Genomic DNA, 21,151 nt, shown 5'->3' with positions numbered 1-21,151 from the left:
TTACATAATCACGAATGTAAAATCTTCCATGAACCAAACGCAATCGTGCAGCATAATAGAACAAAATAGTTCTTTTTCTTTTCTTTCCATGAGAAATTCCTTGATGTATTTAAGAATGGCAACCTGGTGCAACTTTATTAATACAGCTGAAAATAGGTTACTCAAAAATAAGTATTTTTAATAAGGGAGTCCATCCTCCACGTGAGTAACCTGATTTAAAAGCACTAAAAATGACTTAAAAAACTATACTGAACCATTTAATAGTTTAATTGAGTAAAAGCCAAATTGGATTCCTGCCAAACTATAGAACATCAGATCATATCTTTACCCTACAGACCCTAATTGACAAACACGTTCATCAAAACAAAAGCAAAATCTACGCATGCTTTATAGATTTCCAGAAGGCTTTCGACTCCATCTGGCATGACGGTTTATTCCTGAAACTTATCGAAAGGGGGGTAGGGGGAAAAACATATGATGTAATTAAATCAATGTATACAAACAACAAATGTGCAGTTAAAATTGGAGACAAACAAACAAAATACTTCCCACAGGGGCGGGGGGTGATGCAGGGCTCGCCAATCTCACCGACACTCTTTAATATTTACATAAATGAATTCGCAAAACTACTTGAACAATCTACAGCACCCGGCCTCACCCTATATGAATCCAAGGTTAAATTCCTCCTCCATGCAGACGACCTGGTTCTGCTGTCACCAACTAAGGAGGGTCTACAGCAGAACCTGGATCTGCTGGAGTCATACTGCCAGACTTGGGCCATGACAATAAATACCCAAAAAACCAAAGTCCTTGTGTTCCAGCAAAGATCCAGACATCAGGGACCCAAAATAAATTTCACACTAGGAACAACCAAAATTGAACAAACCACTAACTACACATACTTGGGCTTAAAAATCAGTTCTACGGGAAATTTCAAACTGGCTGTGAATGAACTGAAAGAGAAAGCAAGAAGGGCTTTCTATGCCATTAAAAAATCAATCCAAATAGAAATCCCAATTAGCATTTGGCTCAAAATTTTCAAGTCAGTAATTGAACCAATTGCACTCTATGGCAGTGAGGTGTGGGGACCGCTAACACAACAAGAATTTGCAAAATGGGACAAACACCCAATTGAGATCCTACATGCAGAATTCTGTAAAAGTATACTCCGGACTCAAAGGAAAACCGTAAACAATGCATGCAGGGCAGAACTAGACCAATATCCATTAATAATCACTATCCAAAAAAGAGCCACCAAATTTTGGAAACATCTAGAAATGAGCAACCCCCAATGCTATCACTACGAAGCCCTGAAATGCCAAGAGAGGACCATAAAGAAGAATACCCTCAGTCAACTAGTCCTGGGACTCAGTGAAGTAACTACTAACACTACTAACAATAACCAGCCCCAGGACAGTGACAGTGTAACACAAAGAATTCGACCCAACACAATCGTCGCTAAGCAAAAGGAAAAATATCTGTCATATTGGGCAGAAACAACAAAAACCCAAAGCAAACTCAATTGCTACTTGGCCCTAAACAGACAATACAACATGGCTGATTACCTGACCATGGTAAAGGATAGCAAACTGAGAAAAACTTTGACAATGTACAGACTTAGTGAACATAACCTGGCGATCGAAAAAGGTAGACACAGACAGACCCGGCTACCAAGAGAGGACAGGATATGCTCTCACTGCAGTCAGGGAGTGGTGGAGACAGAGATGCACTTTCTCACAGCTTGTAGAAAATATCAGGGCACAAGGGAGAATTTCTACCCAAAATTCACAAACATATGCCCGGAATTCAGAAATTTGAATGACGACCAAAAACTCCCATACCTACTAGGGGAAGAGAGAAATTGCATAACACTAGCGGCACACTATGTTACAGCTTGCCATAAACAGAGGGACAACCAGTAAATATAAGAAAAGAGTATATATAAATTATATGAAAGTATATATTTATACACTCAGGGATATATCTGTTTATACACTGTATGGATAGATCTGTATTTTTGTGAACAAACATGAATGTTTTCCGATGCTTTGGCAACATAAGATGTAACTTGTCATGCCAATAAAGCGATTTGAATTGAATTGAATTGAAAATAGTGCACACTGGTCACTTTCTTAGTAAATTAAACATCTCGACCCAGGGGCACGGCCAGTTTTGTGGGTGGGGACTGATTCGGGCAAATTGAATCTTGAACCAGTGAAAAAGATAGCACACGCGCAAGTCATTTTAGACATAACTCACCTAGGTTTAAAATTCCCCAATTTTTTGCGCAGGTGTGGTCAATTCCACCAGGATTGTGCGGATGTAACTAGGCGCAGCAAGCGGAAACTCGACCCAAATATTCCTTATCTGACATGGAGTTCGATGAGTGCATCCAAAGAATTGCATTGACCATTTAGGCTGAGTTTGAAGCATACATAGAAACATAGAAGATAGGAGCAGGAGTAGGCCATTCGGCCCTTCAAGCCTGCTCCGCCATTCAATGAGATCATGCCTGATCATCCAAACTCAGTACCCTGTCCCTGCCTTCTCCCCATATCCCTTGATCCCTTTAGCCTTAAGAAATATATCGAACTCCTTCTTAAATATATTTAATGAATTGGCCTCAACTGCCTTCTGTGGTAGAGAATTCCACAGGTTCACCACACGCTGGGTGAAGAAATTCCTCCTCATCTCTGTCCTAAATTGCTTACCCCTTATCCTTAAGACTGTGACTCGCCCGCTATCGGGAACATCCTTCCTGCATCTAGTCTGTCTAGTCCTGTTAGAATTTTTTAAGTTTCAATGAGATCTCCCTCTCATTCTTGTAAACTCCAGCAAGTATAAGCCCAATCAACCCAATCTCTCCTCATCCGTCATTCCTGCCATCCCAGGTATCAGTCTGGTGAATCTTCGCTGCACTCCCTCCATGGCAAGAACATCCTTCCTCAAATAGGGCGACCAAAATTGCACACAATACTCAAGGTGTGGTCTCACCAAGGCCCTGTACAACTGCAGCAAGACATCCTTGTTCCTGTACTCGAACCCTCTCACTACGAAGGCCAACATACCATTTGCCTTCTTAACTGCCTGCTGCACCTGCATGCTTACCTTCAGTGACTGGTGCACAAGGACACCCAGGTCTCATTGCACTTCCCCTTCTCCCAATCTATTGCCGTTCAGATAATAATCTGCCTCCCTGTTTTTGCCACCAAAGTGGATAACCTCGCATTTATCCGCATTATACTGCATCTGCCCAGTCACCCAACCTGTCCAAATCATACTGGAGTTTCTCAGCATTCTCCTCACAGCACACATGCCCACCCAGCTTTGTGTCATCTGCAAACTTGGAGATATTACATCTAGTTCCCTCGTCTAGATCATTAATATATATTGTGAATAGCTGGGGTCCTAGGACCGATCCCTGCAGTACCCCACATGTCACTGCCTGTCACTCGGAAAAAGACCCGTTTATTCCAACTCTTTGTTTCCTGTCTGCCAACCAGTTCTCTATCCAAGTCAGTACCTTGCCCCCAATCCCACGTGCCTTAACTTTACACACTAATCTCTTATGCGGGACCTTATCGAAAGCTTTCTGAAAGTCCAAATACACCACATCCACTGGTTCTCACTTATCTATTCTACCAGTTACATCCTCAAAAAATTCCAGTAGATTAGTCAAGCACGATTTACCTTTTGTAAATCCATGTTGACTTTGTCCGATCCTGTCACTGTTTCCCAAGTGCTCTGCTATTACATCTTCTATAATGGACTCTAGCATTTTCCCCACTACCAATGTCAGGCTTACCGGTCTGTAATTCCCCGTTTTCTCTCTACCACCTTTTTTGAATAGTGGGGTAACATTAGCTACCCTCCAATCCATGGGAACTGTTCCAGAGTCTATAGAATTTTGGAAGATGACCAGGAATGCATCAACTATTTCTAGGGCCACTTCCTTAAGTACCCTAGGATGTAGATTATCAGGCCCTGGCGATTTATCGGCCTTCAATCCTGTCAATTTCCCTAACACCATTTCCCTACAAATACTGATTTCATTCAGTTCCTCCCTCTCATTAGACCCTATGTTCCTCGACATCTCTGGGAGGTTATTTGTGTCCTCCTTTGTGAAGACAGAACCAAAGTATGTATTTAATTGGTCTGCCATTTTTGTTCCCCATTATAAATTCCCCTGATTCTGACTGCAAGGGACCTACGCTTGACTTCACCAATCTTTTTCTCTTCACATATCTATAGAAGCTTTTACAGTCAGTTTTTATGTTCCCTGGAGGCTTACTCTCATACTCTATTTCCCCCTCTTAATTAATCCCTTTGTCCTCCTTTGCTGAATCCTAAACTGCTCACAATCCTCAGGTTTGCTGCTTTTCTGGCCAATTTATATGTCCTCTCCTTGGATCTTATGCTATCCCTAATTTCCCTTGTTAGCCACGGTTGAGTTACCTTTTTTGCTTTATTTTTATGCCAAACGGGGATGAACAAATTCTGTAGTTCATCCATGCTATCTTTAAATGTTTGCCATTGCCTATCCACCATCAACCCTTTGAGTAACATTCCCCAATCAATCCTACTCAACTCACGCCTCATACCATCGTAGTTTCCTTTATTTAAATTCAGGACCCTAGTCGCTGATTCAAATACTTCACTCTCCATCTTAATGAAGAATTCTATTATATTATGATCGCTCCGCCCCAAGGGGCCTCGCACAACAAGATTGCTAATTATTCCTTTCTCATTACATAATACCCAGTCTAAGATGGCCTGATCTCTAGTTGGTTCCTCGACATATTGGTCCAGGAAACCATCCCGTATACACTCCAGGAATTCCTCCTCCACAGTATTGTTACTAATTTGGTTAGCCCAATCTATATGTAGATTAAAGTCACCCATGATAACTGCTGTGCTCTTATTGCATGCATCTCGAATTTCCCGTTTAATGCCATCCCCAACCTCCGCATTACTGTTTGGGGGTCTGTATACAACTCCCAGTAATGTTTTCTGCCCCATGGCATTTCTCAGCTCTACCCATACAGATTCCACATCATCAGAGCTAATATCCTTCCTTACAATTGTGTTAATTTCCTCTTTAACCAGCAATGCTACCCCACCTCCTTTTCCTTTTTGCCTGTCTTTCCTGAATATTGAATACCCCTGGATGTTGAGTTCCCAGCCTTGGTCACCCTGGAGCCATGTTTCTGTAATCTCAATCATATCATATCCGTTTACATCTATTTGCACAGCTAATTCATCCACCTTATTACGAATGCTCCTCGCATTAAGACACAAAGCCTTCAGGCTTTTTTTTTTAACACTCTTAGTCCTTTTAGAATTATTATTTACTGTGGCCATGTTTGATTTAAACCCTTGATTTCCTCTGACTGCCACTTTTGCTTTTCTCCTTCCTGTCTTTTGCTTCCCTTTCCTCTGTCTCCCTGCACAGGTTCCCAACCCCCTGCCATTTTAGTTTAAACCCTCCCCCATAGCACTAGCAAACACTCCCCCTAGGACATCAGTACCGGTCCTGCCCTGGTGCAAACCGTCCAGTTTGTACTGGTCCCACCTCCCCCAGAACCGGTTCCAATGTCCATGTATTCATCCGAAATATCCTTCTATTTCTACTCTGACTAGCACGTGGCACTGGTAGCAATCCTGAGACTACTACCTTTGAGGTCCTATTTTTTAATTTACCTCCTAACTCCCTATATTCAGCTTTAAGGACCTCATCCCGGTTTTTACCTATATCGTTGGTACCTATATGCACCACGACAACCGGCTGTTCACCCTCCCCTTCCAAAATGCTCTGCAGCCGCTCCGAGACATCCTTGACCCTTGCACCAGGGAGGCAACATACCATCCTGGAGTCTCGTTTGCGGCTGCAGAAACGCCTATCTATTCCCCTTACAATAGAATCCCCCATTACTATAGCTCTCCCACTCTTTCCTCCCATCCTATGCAGCAGAACCACCCATGGTGCCAGGAAGTTGGCTGCTGCTGTCTTCCCCCGATAAGCCATCTCCCTCAACAATATCCAAAGCGGTATATCTGTTTGAGATATTGTATAAGCAGGTTTCATGCCTTACAAAGTCATGCAATAACAGAATCTGGTAAAGATGGGTACCCTGTTCCTTGGAGGATTCATGACATTTCTTACAGATTTTAGACCAAGAACTGGAACTGACCAAAGGTCAAAGAGGTATTTAATTAAGATAGCTGGGAATGGTACAAAGCTCTTAAAGGGCAGTGTTCACTTGTGACTTTTGTCTTCCCCCTATCATGGTATGGCAGATTATATATTTACATATGAGGTTATAGAAATGAGGTTGTTTCTTTTTAGTAGAGTAAAACAAAATTGGTAAACATTTAACTTTTTTGTCATTTGTTTGGTTATTTTTTGTATATGTATACTGTATTTAACAGTGAAACATCCTAAGATGCAACACACAGGAGAAAACGGATGTCAAGCAGTGATAGGAGAGAAGTTTGGGGAGGTGACCAAAGAAGTAGGTTTTGACAAGGCTTTTGAAGAAGGGGGAGAGGTAGCAAGACAGAAGAATTAAGGAAGAGAGTTCTAGAGTGTGGGATCACTGAAGTTGGAGGGGAGGGGAGGAGAGATACAAAGGAGAATGGAGTTAGAAAAATGGAGGACGCATGCTAGCATGGAGAGCTGGAGGAGGGTGGGAAATACAGGGAAAATTTGGCCCTCAGCAGCTCTCTTTCCATCTCCTCCCTCAATCACTCATACTTCTCCCCCACCTCCTCATTCTTGTGGATCCTACACCTCCACCTTTCCACTACCTATTCCCTTTCCTACCATTCCCTCACCTCTTTCGCTTTGAACTACCCATTCAACTCCTGATTTCATTCTTGAATGGCATAGCTCTAATTTTAAGATTATGCCCCCTTGTTCTTGATTCACCCATCGGAGGCAATAGTTTATCTGTATCTACCCTATCAAATCCTTAAAGGTAAGAATGGGACTAAGGGAGAGTAGCCCCACTGAGCTGGACAATGGAGGAGAGGCGTTGAAGGAGGATGGTGTAGTCAGTTGTAGATATTGAACAGGAAAAGCAGGAATGTTTCAACCTGTCCTCATAATTTAATCCTTTTAGCCCTGCTATCATTCTGGTGAATCTGCGCTGCACTACCTCCAAGGCCAATATATCCTTCCTGAACTGCGGTGCCCAAAACTGAATGCAGCACTCCAGATGCAGTCTAGCCAGCTTTATACAACTGTAGTATAACTTCCACCTATTTGATGGAGCACTGAAAATCTTGCTAATTTTCAAATCTTTAAAGCCATTTCTTTCATGTTGATCATAAATCCACCCAACAGAGCTGCAAATACGCATTCTGCATCCCCCATAATTTATAGCTTTAAAAGACGCTTGTGCTTTACATTTAAACATAGCTTTGTATCTTTTCATTTCCAACATGAAGCATGAATATTTAAAAAACTTCTACAAAGTGCAGTACCCGCAAGTAAATCATGAATATTTGCAATTATTGCTTATCTTTGATGGCTCCACCTTTAGTACTACTTAGTCTATTCACATTTGTGATCTTGCTACCTCCTCAGTCATCAAATGGTGCACTCACATATCCTCCATGGCTAAATCTGCCTCCAGGAAGCTCTATTTTCTCTTTCGGGGCCAATGCTTCCTTCCTTTAACAACTCTTAACTCTCTATCATGTCCATCCATGACTAGAGTACTAATGCCATACCTGGGGATTCTTCTAGCACCATAAGAAAAAGCTTGTCTTCTAAGAAATGAGCATAGATTTTCTGATCCCAGCAAATGGTTTCCACTCGAGGGTTGGTAACCAGAGGACACAGATTTCAGATAATTGGCAAAAGAACCAGGTCAGAGTTGAGGAGAAATTCAGCAAATTATGATCTGGAATGTGCTGCCTGAAAAGGTGGTGGAAGCAGATTTGATAGTAACTTTCAAAAGGGAATTGGATATATACTTGAACAGGAACATTTGCAGGGCTATGGGGAAAGAACAGGAGAGTGGGACTAATTGGTTAGCTCTTTCAAAGAGCCAGCACAGGCATGGTCACAGAATCACAGAAACCTCAGAGTGCAGATAGAGGCCATTTCGGCCCATCGAGCCTGCACCGACACATATCCCACCCGATCCCCGTAACCCCTACACCAACACATATCCCACCCTATCCCCGTAACCCCACATATTTTAATCCCCCTAACACTAAGGGTCAATTTATCATAGCCAATCCTTCTGTGCTGTATGATTCTATGAGCATGTTCTAAGCCCCAAAGGATGGCTCATCCTCATCTCTTTATAAGGTGAGGTCAAAGCCAGCAGCAACCAAAAATAATGAAGCAAAGTATTGGTGGGGGTAAAAAAGCAAACAAATAGAAGTCTACCAAGCAAAACCAATCAATGCGCAGTGTAAAATGCCGCAAAGGGTACAGGAAAAGAAAAAAAGACAGAAGTTGCAAAAATCTACCTCTGGCCTTTAAGAAGGCTGCTTCAGCAGGGCAGGCCCTGGTAATCTAATGTGTCCAATTTTTTTTTTTTTTATGGGTGAGGCTTGTGGTGTGAGCAAAATCTCTCAGAAATATGGAAAATTCAGTTGTCCCAACTTTAAAAGGGGATTTTAATATTTAAACAAAGCCGTGCATGCATGCGGTAGCATGGCCCCATTTTTGCCTCCAAAATTGGAAAATTATACACCCATGAATTGGTCATGCAAGGCTGGGTACCCGATCTTCTGTCTCTCAATCACTGTGTAAAAGGCCCCACTGGCAGTGCAGGACTTTGCAAAATTTGCTCCATTTTTTTTTTCTCACCTCATGTCTAACCGTCTTCTCCATCCAATGCAACATTTCACATCTCTATTTCATTGATACTATAATGTACATTGTTCTTCTTCAGCTGCAAATTTATTCTTCCTCTGTACCGTGTTGAAATCAAGAGTCATCACATGATGATATATTCCAACTTATTTTTGCTGAGGACTTTAAAAGTGTAAACTCCTTACTTCACTCAAGTTTCTCTTCCTCTTACAATTTATAAGCTTTTAAGACCCAAGCTTGGCATCACTTAATCAATGTTCTTGATTTATCTTGTTTTCTCTGCCTTTTCTTGCCAATTTCCTCCTCAGTCCTTCTGCTGAAGGTGTTGACTCCTTTGAGGTACAGTTCCACAGGTACCAGGTGCCCTCTGATACTTTGCTGAATAGGCCATGTGAATGTCACCAGGCGAGTCAGAAGACAGGGCATCACAAACGAGCCTAATTCTGTCCTCATCTAATGTTCTCATACCAGTTGCAGTAGGGATCATTGGGTAGCAATTAGGAATGGGGCCCCTGCCCAGTTCTTCTCCACCTATCCCACAGGGGATTGAGGCCAATTGTACTAACTCTATAGTGACCCAGCTAACATCAGCCTAATTGGGACGGACCAGGAATCAAACTAAGACCTTCCCAGTTTATATGATTCAACTACTCACAAGCTGAACTATTGGAGGACGACTCCCTTTGAACCTTAATAGTGTTCTGCACAAGGTTTCACACTTAAAAAAAAAAGTGTATGAGCAACCTGAAGTAACTATTCCTACTACTTTTCCTCTTTTCTTGCAAGGGGGGCCCATGTACAGTTAAGATGAGGAACCCAACATGTAGAACACTGCAGGTACAAATCCACATTCTACCATCCATTCCAACTTTTAGTGCACTGTGCTGGCATAGTACAGAAAAAGTTCTTAGCTCTGTAATGACTGTGATTTCTTTTCCCTTTCCCCATGCTTTATAACTGCACGATGATAGCCAAGTAGTTCCAGTGCATGGAAATGAAAATAAAGTAACCTCAAAAGGGAGGTAAACACCTTGTGTAAGTTGAGCTCTTAAGTATTTTGAATGTTAGAAATATTACAATTCTTCACTTCTATAATCTTTTGTCAATAAATTATCCACTAAAGATTATGGCAAAAAATTGCCAGTGCATTGATCCAACTCTGCGTCATCAGGACCAAGCATCGCCACGGAAACGAAACACTATGGCCCAGAAATTCGGGTCGGGGGCTTCCCGCGGGTGCAAGCCCCCGACCTACACTTACCTAGTGCGCCGGCAGTTGACCTCTTGGCCTGCGTGGAATTCCTCTCCGAGGCCTGTCCCAGAGGCCGGCGCGCTATGCTGGCGTGTCCCAGGGGCGTAGTTAGTGCGAAGCGTCCCCTGGGATCACGTGAACAACAGGCAGCCAATCGGAGCAGGGAATGCTCCATTCATAAGTCTTGACAGATAGACCTGTCAAAACGTGTAAATGCTGAGGCTGTAAAACTGTACTTTACCTTCAAATAATTTTTTTTTTTTTTTTTTTTAAAACATCACACTTTGTAAATAAACTATAAATGACATTAAATAACTATTTTAAACAAAAATTAAAATTTTTGAAAAAAATAATTTTATAAAAAAACGGGGCTAAAAATAAACTTACCTTGCTTTAAAGTATTTAAAAGTAAAAAACCTGTGGAAAAAATGTTTTAATTTTAAATAATTGACCACTTACCTTTGAAAATGAAGTCCTTACGGCTGCTTTTTACATTTCTAAAATGTACAGACTTACCCGCACGTTAAAACCTGTAAAAAAAAAGCAAGTTCAACGCGTGCGCGCAGACTCCCACGCGCATGCGTTCGACCTCTGAACCCCTTGGTTCAGAGGATTGGAAGTGCCGGTTTCCCGCGCATGCGTAGTGCATGCAAGATTCCGGCACTTCCATCGGGTCCACGCGTGAGTACTCCGTCCGTACGCACGCGTTGGGACCCGAATTTCTGGGCCTATGTTTGAGAGTGTATGTTCCAGGCATCTTTCTGCTTACTGAACAGCCTCCAATTTCTAAAAACAGTATTCAGAAATAAAGACACTTTCTAAAGGATATATGTGAATGTAGAAACTCATGGTGAAATGAATTAGGCAATCAAGATATATTCAAAAGTCTCAACAACATGGTATACTTTGAATACAAACCTTCAACACTTTCATTTTATATCTACTTCTATAGATGTATAAAGTTATTTATGTTAAAGCATGGACATCAATGGAGATCTGCTGAGCCAAACAGCGTCAGAAGGTAAATGAACATCAGTAAATACAGTTGTTAATTTAGGGGCTGCGGTGATTGTCATTATAATTGTACTTGTTAATTAAGCTCCCTTCAGCAGCAACTACTCCAGTACCTGAGGACATTAGCACTTAATCATTAAACATCAGGATGGGTTTGAAGCCAATTTGGAGCCTTTTTAAATAAAAAAAGTTTGTACACAATCCTAAAGTGTAAATTGGGATCCAAGAACAAGAAAGAAGGTAAGTAAAGAATGTGAAGGTTTGGAAAAAATAGATTAGGCAGAAAAAAAGTAAAATTAAAATAAAAAATGAACAGACAATGGAAAATAAGGGGACAGGGATATATAAAGGTGTGCAAAATTGAAGTGTTTAAATATTTTGAATTATGTGGAAGATCACTTTATTTCTGGTGTTTAGGGTTAATATTAATGGCATAAAGCTACTTGTCATTTGAGTATAATACTATATTAGTGTTTGTCTCAATATCATAATGGGTAAGCTGAAAAATTACTGAACCAGCTGTCTCATAAGGAGATTGTCAATTCCCTGGACCTTCCAGAATCCAAGAATTAAAATTTCAACAGAAGTAGACAGAAAAACACAAAGGATGTAAAAGACAGAATTTTCTGTCGCAGTTTGGTTTTTACAATGTGTCAAATAGCTCCCTCTGAGAAATACTGCATGCAATGTTAGCAGATTTTTCCCTTTTAAGGGTATAATAAATGTTAATAATTTATTGGCATCAATATAACTGTCCACTCATCAATGAGTACTCACCCTCGGTTACTGACCACAGCCGCCTTCAGGTGGATATAGCTTGCAGGAAAGAGACCCTGCAAAGAAAAACAAGTTTTCTTTTCTTTAAAAAAGTCTAATAATGCAGAACAGACACACTTACAATCAGATAAAGTACATTAAACAAATGGAAAAATACAGTGACCAGATAAGAGTCTGACCACTGTGACTCCCTTTTAACAATATACTGTAGGTATTCGTGGTCACCGATGTAGGTATTGGACGAATTCCGACTTAATAATCGAGTTCGACTCCAGGAGAACAATCAAAAAGGTTTTTAATGCAGGAACAGAGGAATTCAAACAGGTTGCAGAGCTAGGTACAGGAGAGCCATAAAGTAGGTCTTCACCAGACGGAGACGCCACGAGGACTGAGTAGGCAGTCCCGTGGATTGCGTGATGACATCATCGCGTTCTTCCCGCGCTTGGGTAGTCACATGACTTGCGTGATGACGTCATTGCGTTTTCCCATGCTTGGGATGGTCACGTGATGTGCGACGTGGCGTCATCGCGTTAACCCGCGTCATCGCGTTCACCCGCTTCATCGCGTTCGCCCGCGCTCCCAAAGGAGGAAAGCCCCGCACCGGCTACATCGTTACGTTAAAGGGAATTATGTACGGTAAGTAAGGGACACTCGGTGGTACCGCTACAATACAGTACATAGTTATAGCAATTGTACAGAATTAGGATATACCCGAACCAATGTTTATTTGTAATTTTTTAAAATAATGTTTAAAAACTGACTCCTTGTGGCATTATTGGAGCTACTGTCTTGGAAGATTTAGTGATGCTGATAATGTCAGCAATGGACTGAGTATCAGTTAGCAATGAAGATCAGATGCATCTATATAATTCTTTATCACCTCTCTCAGGAAACTTTTCACCACCACTAGCAGAATATTTTAGCTTCAATGTGTGCATGTTAATTCAGTTCCATCATATCACAGGGCTCAGTAACGCCATTAAACCATTTCCTATACCTACCCTAAGCCTATGCCATCAACAACCACATTTAAAATGGGGAAAGAAATATCAAAATTGATCCTGTCCTCATTTATTTTGAGAAAGCTATTTCAATGATGAGATCCCCTCTTTAAAATGGCCATACAAAAATGTGACCAAGTGGTCAACAGGACATCAAACTGTTGCAAAGTGGCTTAAACAACCAAAGCAGTGACATCAATGTTTTCGTTGTTTTACTTTCAATCAGCAAAACAAGTCACTGGTAAATTAATGACCTGCTCAACTCTTAAGAAAAAACAAATTGAATTCTTGCATAATTTTTGAGTCACCCTTTGTATGTCAACACTTACAATGGCAAGATCTTAAATCAATAAGTCAGTATTTTGGAATAGCAAAATCCCATGCCAACCTTTTATAATGGGAAAACCATCAACATTTCACCATTACACTTTGCTGAGGAACCAATCAAATCAATGCTTTTGAAAAAAAGACTTTTTTTTTCTCTCAGTAACTGAAATTCTCAAAGTAAGGTTTTAAACAAAATTAAAAATTCAAGTAATTATACATGTCACAATAACATGATTATATTTATTTACTGATTTGTCTTTTAATACTTTCCTTAAGGTTTTTGCTTTAAGACCTCAGAGTTGGGTAGGATTGATTGGGGAATGTCACTCAAAGGGTTGACGGTGGATGGGCAATGGCAAACATTCAAAGACCGCATGGATGAACTACAGAATTTGTTCATCCCAGTTTGGCATAAAAATAAAACAAAAAAGGTGACTCAACCGTGGCTAACAAGGGAAATTAGAGAAAGCATAAGATCCAAGGAGAGGACATATAAATTGGCCAGAAAAAGCAGTAAACCTGAGGATTGGGAGCAGTTTAGGATTCAACAAAGGAGGACAAAGGGATTAATTAAGAGGGGGAAAATAGAGTGAGAGTAAGCTTTCAGGGAAGATAAAAACTGACTGTAAAAGCTTTTATAGATATGTGAAGAGAAAAAGATTGGTGAAGTCAAGCGTAGGTCTCTTGCAGTCAGAATCAGGGGAATTTATAATGGGGAACAAAGAAATGGCTGACCAATTAAATACATACTTTGGTTCTGTCTTCACAAAGGAGGACACAAATAACCTCCCAAAGATGTCGGGGAACATAGGGTCTAATGAAAGGGGGGAACTGATAGAAACCAGTATTTCTGGGAAATGGTGTTAGGGAAATTAATGGGATTGAGGGCCGATAAATCCCCAGGGCCTGATAATCTACATCCTAGGGTACTTAAGGAAGTGGCCCTAGAAATAGTAGATGCATTGCTGGTCATCTTCCAAAATTCGATAGACTCTGGAACAGTACCCATGGATTGGCGGGTAGCTAATGTTACCCCACTTTTCAAAAAGGGTGGGAGAGAGAAAACGGGGAATTACAGACCGGTAAGCCTGACATCGGTAGTGGGGAAAATGCTAGAGTCCATTATAAAGGATGTAATAGCACAGCACTTGGAAAAAAGTGACCGGATCGGACAAAGTCAACATGGATTTACAAAAGGTAAATCGTGCTTGACTAATCTACTGGAATTTTTTGAGGATGTAACTGGTAAAATAGATAAGGGAGAACCAGTGGATGTGGTGTATTTGGATTTTCAAAAGGCTTTCGATAAGGTCCCGCATAAGAGATTAGCGTGTAAAATTAAGGCACATGGGATTGGGGGCAAGGTACTGACTTGGATAGAGAACTGGTTGGCAGACAGAAAGCAAAGAGTTGGAATAAACAGCTCTTTTTCCGAGTGGCAGGCAGTGACTAGTGGGGTACCGCAGGGGTCGGTGCTAGGACCCCAGCTATTCACAATATATATTAATGATCTGGATGAGGGAACTTGATGTAATATCTCCAAGTTTGCAGACGACACAAAGCTGGGTGGGCGTGTGTGCTGTGAGGAGGATGCCGAGAAACTCCAGTATGATTCGGACAGGTTGGGTGATTGGTCAGAAGCATGGCAGATGCAATATAACATGGATAAATGCGAGGTTATCCACTTTGGTGTCAAAAACAGGAATAAATTATCTGAATGGCAATAGATTGGGAGAAGGGGAAGTGCAACGAGACCTGGGCGTCCTTGTGCACCAGTCGCTGAAAGTAAGCATGCAGGTGCAGCAGGCGGTTAAGAAGGCAAATGGTATGTTGGCCTTCGTAGCGAGAGGTTTTGAGTACAGGAACAAGGATGTCTTGCTGCAGTTGTACAGGGCCTTGATGAGACCACATCTTGAGTACTGTGTGCAGTTTTGGTTGCTTTATCTGAGGAAGGATGTTCTTGCCATGGAAGGAGTGCAGCGAAGATTCACCAGGCTGATACCTGGGATGGCAGGAATGACGTATGAGGAGAGATTGGGTCGATTGGGCTTGTACTCGCTGGAGTTTTGAAGAGTGAGAGGGGATCTCATCGAAACTTATAAAATTCTAACAGGACTAGACAGACTAGATGCTGGAAGGATGTTCCCGATGGCCGGGGAGTCCAGAACCAGGGGTCACAGTCTAAGGATAAGGGGTAAGCCATTTAGGACAGAGATGAGGAGGAATTTCTTCACCCAGAGAGTGGGGAACCTGTGGAATTCTCTACCAAAGAAGGCAGTAGAGGCCAATTCATTAAATATATTCAAGAAGGAGTTGGCTATATTTCTTAAGGCTAAAGGGATCAAGGGATATGGAGAGAAGGCAGGAACAGGGTACTGAATTTGGATGATCAGCCATGATCTCATTGAATGGCGGAGCAGGCTCGAGGGGCCGAATGGCCTACTCCTGCTCCTATCTTCTATGTTTCTATTAGCTCAAAAGCTTGGGCTTTGGTGAGTTTTTTTTAAACGTCAGAATAATTGGAGAGTTTCAAACCACAATTGTGCATTCTGAGCATGTGTAGTTTTCAGAATTTCCCTGCAGGTTTCTGAATTGAAGTAATTACTATGTATCCTCATCCTATCAGGACTTGGAGTTTCTTTTCTGGGTTACAAAAAACTTTTGAAACAATCTGAATATTAAATTCTCAGGGTTAGGCAAGTCTGATTAAATTTTTAGCAACTGCTCCTTTTCAAGATGAACTGCTCACTTAGAAAATGCCCATGATTAGAAGTACTTGTGGTTTCTCTGTTGGCAGTTACAAAGAAAATCAAAGAGCGTGTTATTGAAAAAGTGCTTCTTAATCTCAGTCAATAAGTTGAAAATTCAGTTAAAAAATCTTTCTGAACAATTTTTAGGGCTTAATGATATATTTTACATATGAACTGGGAAACTGTTGCATAGTAACTTTAACCAACAAATCGGGTATCTCAATGTTTGCAACGTTTCCTACTATAAAAGATATCTCAAGAGTTTTTACTTTCAATCAACAAGTCACTGGTATGCAAATCATAGAATCTTACAGCACAGAGTGGATAGGAAGGATCCATTTCCCCTAGCAGAGAGGTCAATAACCAGGAGGCATAGATTTAAAGTAATTGATAGAAAGATCAGAGAGGAGTTGAGGAGAACTTTTTTCACCCAGAGGGAGGTGGGGGGATCTGGAACTCGATGCCTGAGAGGGTGGTAAGAGTCAGAAACCCTCATCTCATTTACAAAGTACTTGGATATGCACTTGAAGTGCCATAACCTACAAGGCTACGGACCAAGAGCTGGAAAGTGGTAGTAAGCTGGATAGCTCTTTTTTGGCCAGTACAGGCACGATAGGTCGAATGGCCTCCTTCTGTGCCATAAATTTCTATGCTTCTATGAGAAGGAGGCCATCCGACCTGACATGCCTGTGCTGGCTGTTTGAAAGAGCTATCCAATTTAATCCCACTCCCAGCTTTTTCCTCATAGCCCTGCAAATTAGTCCTCTTCAACCAGCTGAACTCTAAATGGTGAACCTTTGAGTATTTTAACCTTTATTTGTTTTTTGAAATTTACGTTTATCCAAGAATATATAAGTAATCAAAATCACTAATAGTGCAGTAAATGCTTTAAGGCAGGAACCGGCTAACAACAGGAAATGCAGTTGGGGGGAGTACCTGACAGTGCAAGAAGGGTGATGGATGAGTGGGGGAGGAGGCTGACAGGAGAGAAGGTGTTGCTGGAGTGGTTGGATGGATGGCACCTGGTCATGGTAGGGCTGCTGACTCTGGTTGGAGGCATTCCTGGAGATTGGCTCACGTGACGTTCTGAGCACAGGATGTTTGCAAATGTTATACATTTACCTTATAAATGTGTGGTCCCCTGTAATTCAGTATCTTTGCTCATGCTTTTTGCGCCAGCAGCTGTTGTGCATGAAGTTCCGAGGACAAGGGGGATACCCATGGGCAGGCAAAGAAGGGAAACTGAGGATGGGGAAGAGGGAAACCAAAGGTGGAGTACAAATTTGCTGGGGGAATTCGGAGGTGGGAAGAACTATGATTCTACTAGTAACTCACTCAAATTGCACTGACAACCAATATTAAAACTTTTAACTCAGATTCCCCTCATAACCAACAGTAACACAATAACTTAGATAGTCTATTTGTATCTGGTAGTAATAGCATTGTTCCTTCTCCCTTCCCCTTTGGTTCATCCAGTGAGAAGCCTCGGTCTCCATCCCCTTGCTCCCCATGACACTTGGGGGGGGGGTGGAAAACAGTGATGATGATACCAATCAACTGCAACAGGACATAGAAAGGCCAGCAGAATGGGCAGACAAGTGGCAGATGGAATTTAATACAGAGAAGTGTGAAGTGATGCATTTGGCAGAAGGAACAGGGAGAGGAAATATACACTTAATGGCACAGTTTTAAAGAGTGTGCAGGGACAGAGGGACCTGGGAGTTAATGTGCATAGGTCCCTGAAGGTGGCAGGACATATTGAGAGAGTGGTTAACAAAGCATATGGGATCTTGGGCTTCATAAATAGAGGTTATGCTGAACCTTTATAAAGCGCTAGTTAGACCACAACTGGAGTATTGCATCCAGTTCTGGTCACCACACTTTAGGAAGGATGTGAAGGCCCTTGAGAGGGTGCAGAGGAGATTTACCAGAATGGTTCTGGGGATGGGGGATCTTAGCTACAAGGACAGTGTAATGAAATGTGTTTGGCTTGCCTTTATTCGTTTTGCACTCATGTATATTACCCTCCCCCACATGGTGTATAGTTTCACTTCCTCTTTCCTGACTAACCTGGAATGTTCCAGGTCTTGGCTCTTGGCTCCGCCCCTGACTTCTCTTACATAAAGATCCCAGGATCTGTATGACTCATTCCTGCGAGCCAGTCAGTGTGTTGAGATGTTAGCTCTGATCTTAGTGATTAAAAGCCAACTTGTTAAAGTCTATAACTTCTAGTTTTGTGGTTATTGAAGGCACATCAGGCAGGTTGGAGAAGCTGGATTTGTTAATGTCATGAATCTGATCATTCATGGAGAAATGACTCATGGAATAACACTGGGCGGCCAGCTGGTGGCGCCGTCCAAGGAGTATAAAAACTCGGGTGTGGGTCCAGCTTGTTCAGGACATTTCTGTAACCAGGAACTAGTGATGTAACTAGAATCTCATGGTTGTGAAACAGTTGATTAAAGCCTTGTTTTATACTCAAACCAAGTGCTCAGTAGTCTTTTTACATCAGTTTTCATTACAGCAAAGGAGGTTGAGAGGTGATTTGATAGAGGTGTACAAGATTATGACGGGTTTGGATAGGCTAGACGGGGAAAGACTGTTCCCACTAGCTGATGGTACAAGGACTAGGGGACACAGATTTAAGGCTTTGGGCAAGAGATACAGGGGGGATGTGAGGAAAAACTTTTTTACGCAGTGAGTGATGACGACCTGGAATTCGCTGCCGATGGAAGTGGTGGAAGCGGAGACACTCAATGTTTTCAAGGAGAGACTGGATAGGCACTTGAGGGAAATAAACTTGCTGGGCTATGGGGATAGACCAGATTGCTCTACAGAGAGCTGGCACGGACTCGATGGTCTGAATAGCCTCTTTCTGTGCTGTTATGACTATGAGGTGTAACGCCCCAATATCATTCCTGTAACTAGTTGTAACCCTATAACCCACTCATACTTACCCTACAACTACAGACAGAATCCCCTCGCACTGTACAAGGTGTGGTCAGGCTCTCAAGTCGATGCCATTTTTAACAGGCCCCATTCACTCTCCCCATCTCCTTGGACTCTGGTTGGGACTCAGGTTCTGTGTGGTGAGAAGTCTGAACGAGAAACCTCAGTCAGATCTGATCGGTATTTGGGCTTCATACATCAAAATCGGGCCACATAGACCAACCTGAACCAAACCGAGAGGTCGCACAAAGGGCCGCGGGCTCGGTGTTCGAGGCAGTTCTTACCAGGGCACATCGTCTTAAACTCAACTCAGCACCAACATTTTGAATCCACTCCTGGATAAAGGAGGGTTTTCATAGAATTATATATATTACAGCATAGAAGGCCATATGACCCCCCCCCCCCCAGTGCCTGTGCTGGCGCTCTCTCCTGCAACACCATTCCCCCCAGAACTTTTTATATTCCTGCTTTTAAAATACTTATCCCATTCCATTTTAAATTATGTTTCAGTCTCTGTCTCAATTGTGGTGAAGCGTCCCATACTCTAATAGACCTCATTGCAAAAACATTCCTTGTCCCTTCCCCCTTGGTTCTTCCGGTGAGAAGCCTCGGTCTCTGCCCCCTTGCTCCCCATTCACCCACTAGTGGAAACAATTGTTCACTATTTATCCACAGTAAAGTCCCCAGGTTACACTCTCTCCTTTACGATCGTGTCTACTTGCAACACCAGATTTCTGATTGGTCCGCTTGGAGGACAAGACACACCCACAGTTTATCTGGAATCTGTAATTTGATCCCGCCTGCTGTAGACAACCCTGCAATGTGTAATTTGATCCAGTCTTGCTTGCCAGACTACAGAATGTGGAAGTCTAGTTAGCTTTGTGAAGATCTTCTGTTAATAGTATTGCGCAATTGTAATTATAGTTATCCTTGGCTGGTAAAACAAAAGATTGAGTGGATTGGTTAATTCTTTGGAGTTTTATGTTTTTTTTCCTTCTGGAAGTGATAATTCTTAAATTTTGAATGAAGGGACCGTGTGGAGGCTCCATGTGTGTGGTGTTTTTCTCATAAGTGCTGTGCCTAAGGTTTCCCTGGAGTTTATAGTCTTCCCCTCAACCTTGTTTAATCTCCCGCGCCCCCCACCCCCATTTAACGGAATCTTGTGTGGGAGCCAAGTGTGTAGCAGCTGGAGTGGTGAGCTGGTGCACTCGCGAACACACGGTTGTTAATGGCGGCACCTAGGAGCCATGCGTGAACCTCGCGCTGGGCCGGAGAGCACAAGAGGTGGGAGAGCGAGCAAGGCCCCAGAGACAACCAAACCCCAGGATTTGGGATTTAAACATCGCGGCCTGGACCGGGTTTCCCCCCTCGGCTGATTCTTCCAAAGCTGCCGCCTTCAGCTGGGGAACCGGCCTCCCGAAGCTGCCACCCTTTAGCTGGGGAACCAGCCTCCTGAAGCTGCCGCCTTTAGCTGGGGAAGCGGCCGCCCTCCGGTTTCCCCCAACCAATTGACCCTCCTTCATCTCCTGACATGGCCCAGCATTTTGAAGCCCTGCAGAGCTCGAGTCTGGTCCCCATACCCAGACTCCCACCGAGATCCCACAGATCGCTAGCAATGGGCCCTCTGGTGCACAGCCGCAACATCGGTGCGCGGTTCAGGGGGGGGGGGGGGGGGCGGTGTTAATCACAGTGCCCCTTTACTGGTTGTTTTTTTCTCGGTGCCGCTCCAACTCACCACGTTGCTGTTTCCCCGGGTTCTGCAGGAAATGCTGGGCAGTTCAGGTACCATTCTTCTGAACCCCTCTCCAGAAGGATGCTGGATCCTGTCTTCCAAACTGCCAGATCCCAGAAACCCTGCCAGATTCTGGACTCCACTATGTTCCCAACTCTCCTCCAAGTACTACTGGAGCTGGGACCTCCCTCCCAGATTATAGATGCCCTTCTCAGAGACCATTCCCGATGCTCTCTCACTCTGGGATCTCCCTCACCAGTGCTTCTAGATTTGAAGACCTCTCTCCCACTAATCCCAGAACCTACTGTAATGTTCTCAACACTCCTTTCTGCAATGTCTCTGTGGTGATTATTCTTTATGTTTAGTAAGAAGTATTGTGATTGGTTGTTTGTTTCCTGCCTTGGGATATATGCTGTAATCTCATTGGTAGTTGATGTCATGTGATTTGTGGTGGCCATCTTAAATTCAGTTCTTTCCAGCTTTGGTTGGGACTGGGTGTGGAAAGATGTGCTACAG

The 21,151-nt window shown here is 42.7% G+C and overlaps 1 protein-coding gene across 2 annotated transcripts in view; it reads right to left on the bottom strand.

Moving 5' to 3' along the window:
* Positions 1 to 21,151, bottom strand: part of dock3 (dedicator of cytokinesis 3) — a 1,512,713-nt gene that overhangs the window by 1,260,034 nt on the left and 231,528 nt on the right. For both annotated transcript variants that reach the window (XM_086001262.1, XM_086001257.1), the window contains exon 4: positions 11,877 to 11,932. In XM_086001262.1, the coding sequence (XP_085857388.1) occupies positions 11,877 to 11,932 (56 nt within the window). The remainder of the gene's footprint in view (positions 1 to 11,876; positions 11,933 to 21,151) is intronic.

Source organism: Somniosus microcephalus, chromosome 11 (genome assembly GCF_052327205.1).
Source record: "Somniosus microcephalus isolate GS21.2 chromosome 11, FLI_Smic_1.0, whole genome shotgun sequence".
In the NCBI taxonomy this organism is placed as follows: domain Eukaryota; kingdom Metazoa; phylum Chordata; class Chondrichthyes; order Squaliformes; family Somniosidae; genus Somniosus; species Somniosus microcephalus.
The sequence above is the reverse complement of the archived record's forward strand: the minus strand, read 5'-3'. Positions and strand labels throughout refer to the sequence as shown.